The sequence below is a fragment of the Aegilops tauschii genome, chromosome 7 (genome assembly GCF_002575655.3).
Source record: "Aegilops tauschii subsp. strangulata cultivar AL8/78 chromosome 7, Aet v6.0, whole genome shotgun sequence".
NCBI lineage: Eukaryota > Viridiplantae > Streptophyta > Magnoliopsida > Poales > Poaceae > Aegilops > Aegilops tauschii.
Window position 1 is genome coordinate 569169986 of NC_053041.3, and position 11266 is coordinate 569181251.

Here is an 11266-nt window from a genome sequence, read left to right on the forward strand (position 1 = left end):
ACTTAATCGCTTGAGCTCCGGAAATTTAATTATTGAGATAAGAATAAGATTTATGGAAGATCCTGAGTTTATCCTCAGGAAGATTAGTCGTGATCACGATAGTGTTGCCGACTACTTAGCTTATGCTGTCATAACTAATATTCACCCTAGCTAGCTGGTTATGATATCCATCGGATTGTATCTCTAGGCTCTTAGCAGCCGATTGTAACCCTATTATAGACGTCAACTGTCGTTGCACCAACCGACCGATGTGCAGCTGCAATGAAACCTTGCAGATATGGTCATAAAACATCCAACTACATAACCATGAGTCATCTCCATGATGTAGAATCATAATAGTGTGAACTATTCTATGGAGCCATCAGACTGATTCAATTGCTCTTTTCAACCAAACTGTGTATGAATTAGTTGACGTCTCATTATAAACCACCTGCATTTGTAAACACCTTTCACAATCTATTGAATGTCACCATTGTATGCCGGTGGCTTTTCCCGCTAGGATTTTCTTCACTTTTTCAACTACCAGTCCTTTATCTACCTACACACTATGTTAGTCTTCTTGCCTTCTTTATTTATATAAGCTAATTCTATTTCCACACTAGAAGCACTATCTACTACTACTGTTGTGAATTCAAATTTGGTGATGCGGTTTCAGGTGGCACTATCAGTCTGTTACAAACATAGAGGTTTAAACACGAATAAGCATAGTATTTGAATATTACGATCGATTCACTACCATGATGAGTAGATCGAGCTTAACACTTTTTGGGAGCTCATGGCCTGGATCTCAATTTAGCATGGGAGGCATTGGAACAAGCAAAGCTACGAGAATGGCACTTGCCGAGAGAATCAAACAATATTCTGTTACTTGTCCTTCCTCAATCAGTTTTTTGGTATTCCATCTAGTTGCTTATGTATGGGAATATTGTACTGTGTTGCAATTGTGTTCAGTTAGCCTCCAATTATAGAGGTATGTGTATATTTGGAATAAAATACTGAAATTTGCTTGAATAGATTCATTTATTATGTGTCCAATTCTTGGCTCCGCCCCTGGCCCTGGTGCAGACCATTGCTACTACTAAGCATGGCGACCTACTCGCGGAGTTGTTCGCCCAATTATGTGCTCTACCACCTTGGTGCACCCTGCTGCCCATTTTGCCCCCGGTCACCAATGTTGCCTCTTGTTATTAATGGAGCGCCCCTACCAAACACATCCTAGTCTCTAGGATGGGTAGATAGAGACGGGAAAGGTAGAAATGTGCTTTGATTAGCATATTTTACTTTAAACTAGGATAATACCCATGCTTTGCAATGAGATATAAATATTCTATTAGGTTAGAATGGGATTGTGTAAATAAATGTTTATGAAATCCTGCCTGTGATTATCTTATATTTTGATAAGAAGTTTGGTAAGTAAATTAAAGTGAAATTGGTTCAGAAGGTAAGTAAATTAAGTGATTGATTATCATACGGGAAAGGTTGGACAAAGGGGTGGCGGGAAGAAAAGTGAAATATGAAACCTTACATTCTTTTTAAATAGTAGAGAGTAGAGATATTCTCTATATTTAGATGCACTGCATTAATTAGATGTTTAGTTGGAAGTCTATGAGATGAATGTAGTTGAAAGTTTGAAATTTTAATTAGAAGTTCCTTAATTTTCCAAATAATGAATGATTTCTTGCAGCAGTGAAGGATTTTCCATGTTATGTTGTTCCTGTTTTGAAGTTTACTTCCATTTGGATGTCGATTTCTAATATGTCATCTTTTCCTCCACTAGGAGTAAATAGCATACAACTACCACATTTGGGGCTAGGGTTCCCGAAACTACCACATTTTCAAAAACCCCTAAAAGCTACCACAAAATTGATTTTTTATTTCAAAAAGCTACCATGTTGCATTGATGACTATGCTAGTTATTTTTAATCGCGTTAATGATAGATTGGGTCCACTCATCAGTTTGGCCAATTGTTGAACGTTACTTACATGTGGGGCCCACATGTAAGCTCTTGCTTCCTTCCTATTCTCTGTCTTCTCTCCCCTTCCTTCCCCGAACTCTCTCTCTCCCCCCTTCTTCATCCCGGGCATCATGCGGTAGTTGCCGTCCGGCATGTCCTGCCCAAGCGCCAGCACCAAGATGGCCGACACCGTCTGCATGATGCCCGGGATGAAGAAGGCCACGCGCCACGCCACGAACTTGGTGCTGCCGATCTTGCGGACGGCCTCAAAGACGACGGGCATGAGGAGCTGCACGGCGCCGCCGCCGAGGTTGCCCCAGCCGCCCGCGTCGCCGTTGGCCAGACCCACCTTGGGCGTCGAGAACATGGAGCTCATCCAGAACTGCGTGGACACGAAGGAGGCGAGCGAGAAGCCGGTGAAGAAGCGCACGAGCAGGAAGGAGGACGCCGAGTTGATGATGGACGTGCAGTAGACGGCGGGGGTGGTGAGCAGTATGATGGCCGCCGACGCCAGGCGGGGGTGGTGAGCAGTATGATGGCCGCCGACGCCAGGCGGGGCCCGACCAGGTCGCAAGCCGTGCCCATGGCGAGACGCGCGAAGACGGCACCCGAGACGGAAGCGACCCCGGCGTTGCCGATGTCCTTGGCCGTGAGGCCGAGGTTGTCCCTGAATACATCCCTGATCTACCACAAGCTGTATGGGAGATGTTACCTCTCTTTTGATACATCATCGCTACCTCTCTTCTGATATCTTCCATTCTTATCCGCTGGTTCGTTGATGAGATAGTGGAAGATGAATTAATCAACCAACGCTTGTTAGACATACGTTGGAAACAATGGGAAGGTAAGGGAGGCTGTATAAATAGGTTGTAGTTCAACTTCAAAAGTAGTATTTGTGATAAAGGCGAGACATTTGATGACATGGAGAAGTTGAGACCCCATATCACGTGCAATGTTAGGTGCAAGAGTTAATCCCTTGGAAAGTTGGAAGGCTAAAATTAATAATAAAGTTAAGGTAAAATTAATGCTTGTAGAGAAGCAAATGAATTTACTTATGCATGGCCGGTTCTTTTCTTTCTTTTTAACATCGGAGATCAACTCCTTGTGTATTTCTACTTTAGATATTCTAATTTTTTGTTGATACTATTTGCAATATTTAAGGTATATATAAGAGATGGAAACAGGAAAGCAATCCGAAAAGACCACGAAATACGACAAAATGACTGGGATTTTACCATCTCTATGTGCATGCTTGACGTAGGTGATTTGGGGTTGAAGAATTTGATGTGTTGTATCTTGCATAACTATTAAATTATAACATACGTAATAGCCTAGCAGGTTTGGAATAATGTCATCTATCATTATGCTAAGATTCGGAGTTCCAACAAATCAAAGCATTGTCATACCATTTTCATTTTACAAACGGAAAATGATGTCGTCATTTTGCTGGAAAGCAATATGTTAAGTGAATCATCAGGAATGTCTTGTACACACCGACACCACAACATAAGTGTTGCCTATATGGTCACACACCATCCCTTTGTAGTACCATTGTCCTCTTTAGGTTGTAGAAACTAAAACTAAAATGTTACGGTGTGAGATATTTCTATGGATCTACAAGGCTCATTTGCACTGAAATGTAAAGGTTCGGGACTTCGATCTTTCCTCTAGAAATGGAGCAATGTGGCACATCCAACCTAGGTCGCTATAGATCAATAACCTTCCCACAAGGTGTGCAAAACAACCATGTTTTTCATAGCTTCCAAGGTAAGATTTCCGAGGAACAAACTGAGTCAAATCTTTAGAGAAATTGCTAACTCACAGGACAATTCCATAGTTTAAACGTGGTAGAGCACACTACTTCCTCTTGATCACTTATAGTAATTGTGAGGTTGCTATAATTCTCAGTCGAGGTGGTGCAGCTGCGCAGCTGAGAGAGGAAATCTTGCGTAGAGCCGTAAGAGTCGCATAAGGTTGTGCGCAACACCGAAGAATAGATGGTGATGGAGTGGTTTGAGTTAGAAGCATCAAGAGATCAATTATTGTGGGTTGTGGGTACATTATTGGAGATGAATTGCCGCCGTCTGGGCCTAGAAGGCTGGGGCCGGTTACCCGGCCGGAAAATGGCAGCTGACAGGGCTGGCACAAGGCAACACTGCAAGAGAAAATAGCTGTCGTCACGATCGAAGTGTGTAGCGCGAGACGGTGGCGATGTACCTTTTTTTTGCACTGGTAGATGATTTCTAGTGTTTTGGAGAGTAAACACACTGGCCGGGTTTCTTTAAATCATTTTTACTAACTAAATTCACTTTTTGGCTCCCCAGATTTCATTTCATTCGATATAAATGAAATGAAATAAAATCTCTGTTAGGATTTCATTTTGTTGATCCTTGATTCCAAATCCAAATTTCATGTTTGGCTGACACTTAGCATTCACCAGCTGAAATGAACTATAGTACGTCAAGTTTGGCTGCTATTATGAGCTGCGATCATTAACTGACAGTAGAATGAGCAAAATATAACACTGTACCTCTTCTATTCATATGTACATCAATATATGATTCTAAACAGAACTATGCCGATCCACATGGAACTTTTTCCAAAAATATAAATCTTTGCATTACAGCAAAAAGGTCACAGCAAAATCACGTGGAGGAGAGAAACAAGATCTCTCTGTACCGCCTGATGGTCTCACGAGGAGTGCATCTGTGGTACTCTTGCTTGGCTGCATAAGCTTCTCCACCAGCACCTGGGGCGAATTTCGTGTTTTGACCCTTTTAGCATACAAAATCGGGATCTGACCCCACTTTGAAATATTTTTGGGATTTGACCCTTTTGCTACCGCCAGAGCCCTTGGCGGTAGGGTTAGACAGCCTACCGCCAGAGGCCCTGGCGGTAGGGTGTGACGGAGGGGGACGGCGGCCGTCACCGCGCGCTGACGTGGATAAGTACCTTACCGCCAGACAACCTGGCGGTAGGCTGTCTAACCCTACCGCCAGGGGCTCTGGCGGTAAGGTGTGGCAGGGTTTTGCCGTGCATGCCTTCTGTAACGAAATATGCAAGCGCCCTGGCGGTAGGTTCACCCTACCGCCAGGACTCATGGCGGTAGGCTGTCTGACCCTACCGCCAGGGCGCCTGGTGGTAGGGTCCTGTGTTTCGTATAAAGTTTCTGTAACGAAATATGCAAGGGCCCTGGACATAAGAAACAATAAGCACAATTTCATAGACATAAGAAGTTTGATCACATCCAAATAGTTTGATCACATAACATAGTTTGATCACATCCAATTAGTTTTGCCATTACGGACTAAGAAACAAGTACCAAATAACATAGTTTGATCACGTCCAAATAGTTTCACGAAGCCAACATAAGAAGTTTAACAAGTTCAACGGTCATCGACCACATAAAAGGTTTCATCCACAGGTAGCAATCAAACATGACGATCATCAGCAGCCACACGCATATATAGTTTAGATGATATCGATGACGATCATCATCTTCAAGCCTTGACGGTTGGTGTTCCTGATAGTAATTAGGATGGCCTGTCCAACATGAAGATTCTTGTCAACGAGGAAGCTCTTCCACCCAACCGAGCTTAAATGTGTGCGACCGTCCGTGTCCACGCCCTACGCACAAGTAGTGACGGGGCCCCTTGCGGTAAGGCGTATTCCAGCATAGCCTTCTTCATCAGCCTCGATGCCACAACTCTCAGATAGGCTCTTTGGCAATTTCTGAATAAGAAAAACATATCAATTAATAAGTATGGATTATCTAAACTATTAACAGTTCCTTGGATTCTACACTAATAACATACCATGACATGTCGATCGATCATGGTACTTGTCAGACGGGTCACGAATGGCACCCCGACCAAGTCAGCACATGGCAGAAAGTTGTCCCATAGGTTGCACACCTCCTGATCGCTCAGCCTCACTCTTTGAGCACAGATGGCTTCCTCAAGTGGGTCTTCATAGTCATCATCTTCATCATGTGGTGGTGGTGGCGCCATTTTCCTTATATAAGCATTGATTGGATAAAGTTAATTAAACATCAATATTTGTTCTAATGCAAGCATTCATCAGATATAGGTAGATTCCACCTAAATCAATGGAGATATATAGCAAAACAAATATCTACAATATTCACACAAGAAATCATCACATATTGCTATAAGAAAGACTAAACCTAGGGTTCATCATATAACCTAGAGAGGGTTCCTCATATGGCTATAAGAAAGACTAAACCTAGGGTTCATCTAGGTTCTAGGGTTCATCTACGCTCTAGGGTTCATTTAGGTTCTAGGGTTCATCATATCAACTAGAGAGGGTTCCCCGTATGGCTATAAGAAAGACTAAACCTAGGGTTCATCAACTAGATTCATCACATTGCAATCATCTAGGTTTTAGGGTTCATCATATCAACTAGAGAGGGTTCCTCATATGGCTATAAGAAAGCGGAGGGATTGAAAGAGCTTACTTTTCTTTCTTCGGGGCCATCTCGATTCGCAAAATCCGTCAAGAAACGAAGAAGATCGGAGGGGGGAGTGGAGGGGATGAGAGAGGGCGAGTTGGAGCAACTGCTCTGTTCTTCGTGGTGGGGGCGGCTGGGTGGGGGGGGGGGGGAAGAAGGGGGTGGTAGGTTCAGACAACCTACCGCCGGGTGGAGCGGCGGTAGGGTGTGACGGAGGGGGCACGGAGGCCGTTATCGTTGCTGCCGTGGACAAGTTTGCTACCGCCGCTGCTCTCGGCGGTAGGCTATATGATCCTACCGCCAGGCCCCCTGGCGGTAGGCAAAAGGGTCACCTCCCAATTTTTTTCCGAACGGGTCATATCCTGATTTTGTTTGAAAAAGGGTCAAAACACGAAATTTTGCCCGTCGGGGGCGAGTGGATTTGGGAAAGGACAGTTGGTTGGACTGGATTTGGTTTACATGCTGTTTCAATCGTTTGGAATTGTGGAATGATTTCCGACTTCCAAATCTGGGACAGCCAAACATGTTGGTGCTGAAATTCACAAATGAATTCCGTGAATTTCGACCCAAATGATGGATGCCAAACCACCTGTTAGAAAAATCATGGACCTGCAGAGCCTAGAAGGCTAGAACAGTGTGGACTGTCCCCTAGACGAAAGCTCAGTTTGACCGAGAACGACAACATATTAAAAATCCACGTGACTCCATCCCGGATGCTCTTCGGATAAGCATTCAACCGTTAGCAGCCAACTCACCGATCAATCTAGAACGACCGGACCTACTGGAACAGTCTTCCGTGTTCCAGATCACCTGCCTGGGCTGCCAGTCATCTTAAGCATAAACTATTTGATTAATCTAGTGCTAAGATTTGTTCAGCTGTCCATGTTGCCATTTTGCACTAGATCATATCTGGTTTAGGTGCAGATCGAGTCGTTCTCCAACCTAATGCATCGTCATCGTGCTGCTGATTAATTAATCAATCAGTACAATTAAGCACGGATGACCCCTATGATCGGCCTGATACATGCCACCAGGTCAAAGACGCGCCAGGAAGGAAAATTTCAATTTGCTGCCCTCGTAATTAATTAGCTGATGCATGATGCATGGATCAAGCTTCAGAAGGCCACGACTTTGTTGCTTAACTTCGGGCACTCAGGCCAAAAGGAGTTCACGGGAAATGTCACGAAAAGCCACGACGATTCTCTGTATCCTTCATACACTGAGCTCCGAAAAGCGATGCCCCGTGAAATAGTGTCTCGTCGAATTTTATTTTCTTCTTTCCGGGAGGTTTTGTGATTAAGAATTTAAAGCAGATAAGAGGATGAGAGCGAAAGCAACATCCATAACGCGACGTGTGGGACGAAAAGTCATGAGGGACGCGTCCTTCCCGTTCCTCACCGTCATATAACGTCGGCGTATATTACATGGACGTCGCGCTCGGGTGGGGATGACAAGCAGGTGCTGGTGCCTGTTTTTCACACGGTTGTCGTGCTTTTTAATTTAAATAATTGTGCATTTGAATTTTCGAGAGAAAGTAATGGGACTGACTACTTGTGTGTTGCCTGAAAAAAAGATAGTTTTACTTCATTCCTTTGTCGACGGCTTCCTTATGCTCCATAGGGTGCGGCGAGTAGGCCGGCCCGGCAGGACGAGCTGCAGGGGCGTGCGGGCGCGGCGAGCAGGCCGGCGGGGTCGACGCAACTGAAGCAGAGGACCTCGGCGGGCGACATGGCAACGGCCGTGTGAGCAGGCCGGCGTGGTGGTGTCGGTGCGGTGGAGGGAAATGAGGTGGCACATGGGGAATAAGAGACAAAAGTGCTAGGGGGGGCTGGAAGAATCTTCATCCCAATGTAAAATTTTCGCCGAGGCCTTCTTGGGAGGCCGAAAAACCGCCTTCTGAGGGGCACGACGGCCGGAGATGCTCTCACGCGTGAGTGAGTGCCCATTGTGTGTCACGCTCACGGACCACACACACCAACGGCGTGAGCCGACGCGTCCAACTCCAACGGCCACCAACCAGCCGGCTTTCCAACCAGCCAAATCCCCAACGGCAGCAAACGGCGTCACACCTCCCATATCCTTGCCCTTTTTGCGTGGTGGGGGACGAACTCCGCGACCGCCTCTCCCTCCTCTTCCTATCCCCACACGTCACGTCAGGCGTGCCGTAGCGCTTCTTCCTTCTCTCCCTCCCGTCGGATCCGGCTATAAATTACCCGCCCCCTCCCGTCTCCTCCCCACACATCCGATCCGATCCAATCCAGCCCCCCTCCGATCTCGCCGAGAAGTCTCCGATTGAAGCGAAGCGAAGCCAAGGCTCTCTCCTCCTCCTCCTAAGGTATGCGATGCGAGGCTACGATTTCTTCTCCGCTCTCTCGTGCGTGCGTGAGGACTGCTTGATCGGTTATTGTTGGTTCCCCTCGATTCCTGTTAGTCGTATGGATTTGGAGTAGATCTGTGGGTGGGTCGAGGCGTTATTGCTGTTGATCGATTGCAGCTCGTTCGGTTAGCCGTGGTTGATTAGGCCTGATTGTAGTTAATACCATCTCTCGTGATTATGCCATGATTTTCGAGTAGATCTGCCGATTATGACGGGATTGCTGTGGGGTCGGTTCGTCTTAGTTCTGCTTGGTTGTTATTGTGGATTTTTGATTATGTACCGCTCATGAGCCTGATATGTTGAAGGATACACCTTCGTGGTGTTATTGGGATGCGATGCGATTGCTGTTGGTTCGCTTCATGTATCTGTTATAGTTAGCTACTACAGTAGTTTCTGATTTTGTAGATCCTATGATCCGTGGAAGGATACGCCTGTGGTTTGCTAGCTTAATAGTTCAGCTTTTGTAGTTGCTTGTAGCGTCCCTAGTTGAGCATCGAATTCAACTCTTAAATTCATGTGGGCATGTCGGTTTGCCGACATTACTGTTCGTTTCTAGGCTTCTTGACAAGCTTCTCAGTACAACTAGATTACATAAGCTCCCACTGAAGCTAAAGATTGCTCTGGTAGATATGCTAATATATTATTCTGCTAAAATTTAGCACTGGATGGTCTGTCAATCCATTGGCTTGTTCTAGGGGCCAGCTCCTGGGCAGTTTGCTGTCAGCTCTCTAGCTGATTTCATCTCTGTTGCAATTTCATCTTTGTAGCATGGTGGCCATCTGGTTCATTTATTGTTTGACGTACTGCAGATATCCCTGTACGCTAACTTACTCTGGTTTCTGTCTGCTTTGTATTTACAGATGCAGATCTTCGTGAAGACCCTTACCGGCAAGACCATCACCCTTGAGGTCGAGTCCTCTGACACCATCGACAACGTCAAGGCAAAGATCCAGGACAAGGAGGGCATCCCCCCGGACCAGCAGCGTCTCATCTTTGCTGGCAAGCAGCTCGAGGATGGCCGCACCCTTGCGGACTACAACATCCAGAAGGAGTCCACCCTCCACCTGGTTCTCAGGCTCCGTGGTGGTATGCAGATATTTGTCAAGACCCTCACTGGCAAAACCATCACCCTCGAGGTTGAGTCCTCAGACACCATTGATAATGTGAAGGCCAAGATCCAGGACAAGGAGGGTATCCCACCGGACCAGCAGCGTCTCATCTTTGCTGGCAAGCAGCTCGAGGATGGCCGCACCCTTGCAGACTACAACATCCAGAAGGAGTCCACTCTCCACTTGGTGCTCAGGCTCCGTGGTGGTATGCAGATCTTCGTCAAGACCCTCACCGGCAAGACCATCACCCTGGAGGTTGAGTCCTCGGACACTATTGACAATGTTAAGTCCAAGATCCAGGACAAGGAGGGCATTCCCCCGGACCAGCAGCGTCTTATCTTTGCCGGCAAGCAGCTTGAGGATGGCCGCACCCTTGCGGATTACAACATCCAGAAGGAATCCACCCTCCACCTTGTCCTCCGCCTTCGTGGTGGCATGCAAATCTTTGTCAAGACCCTCACCGGCAAGACCATCACCCTGGAGGTTGAGTCCTCGGACACCATTGACAATGTGAAGGCCAAGATCCAGGACAAGGAGGGCATCCCCCCGGACCAGCAGCGCCTGATCTTTGCCGGCAAGCAGCTCGAGGATGGTCGCACCCTTGCGGATTACAACATCCAGAAGGAGTCCACCCTTCACTTGGTGCTCAGGCTCCGTGGTGGCATGCAGATATTTGTGAAGACCCTCACCGGCAAGACCATCACCCTGGAGGTGGAGTCATCTGACACCATTGACAACGTGAAGGCGAAGATCCAGGACAAGGAGGGCATTCCCCCGGACCAGCAGCGTCTCATCTTTGCCGGTAAGCAGCTTGAGGATGGCCGCACCTTGGCGGACTACAACATCCAGAAGGAGTCCACCCTTCACTTGGTGCTCCGTCTCCGTGGTGGCCAGTAAGCTCCTGGCCATGGAGCTGCTTCTGTCTCTGGGTTCACAAGTCTCGGTGTCTCCGGTATCCTCCAATGGAGTCTGGTCTGTGTCTGTCGTTGCCTGAACTGTCTTTGTTTCTGTACCATACTGTGATGCAGTGTTATCGTTTGTATCTTCAAACTTCTGCTGGTGTGGAGCAGCTTTGGTGAACTATGAATAAGTGAGCGCTTAATTTGGTCCATAATTTTGTTTGTCTTTCCTGATGTTTGCTGTGTTTTATGTGGTTCCTTGCGATCTTTCTGGTGCATTTGATCTGCTCTGTTGGAACATGTTTTCTGGTTGGTGACCTCTATGCGTGTGTTCGAACTGATTTTGTTTGTATACTAAGTGCCAACTTTGATTTCTGGCCTGTAGAATCCCTTAATTCTCAAATTTTCTGTGAAAGATATGTGGAATCACCTGTGCTGCAACTGGTCGCTGGCCC

At 46.5% G+C, this 11266-nt stretch overlaps 2 protein-coding genes across 2 annotated transcripts; one reads left to right on the forward strand and one right to left on the reverse strand.

Annotated features, from left to right (window-relative positions):
- Positions 1–651: 651 nt before the first annotated feature.
- LOC141027414 (high-affinity nitrate transporter 2.3-like) lies at positions 652–5965 on the reverse strand. The gene is made up of 5 exons (XM_073504443.1): positions 5771–5965; positions 5601–5687; positions 2515–2639; positions 1984–2476; positions 652–669 (listed from the first exon to the last, which is right to left on the reverse strand). The coding sequence occupies exons 1-5, from the start codon at positions 5963–5965 to the stop codon at positions 652–654; spliced, it is 918 nt and encodes a 305-aa protein (XP_073360544.1).
- A 2520-nt stretch (positions 5966–8485) lies between these two features.
- Positions 8486–11026, forward strand: LOC109747267 (polyubiquitin). Its single transcript, XM_045230970.1, has 2 exons — positions 8486–8761; positions 9664–11026. The coding sequence occupies exon 2, from the start codon at positions 9664–9666 to the stop codon at positions 10807–10809; it is 1146 nt and encodes a 381-aa protein (XP_045086905.1). The 5' UTR covers positions 8486–8761; the 3' UTR covers positions 10810–11026.
- Positions 11027–11266: the final 240 nt, after the last annotated feature.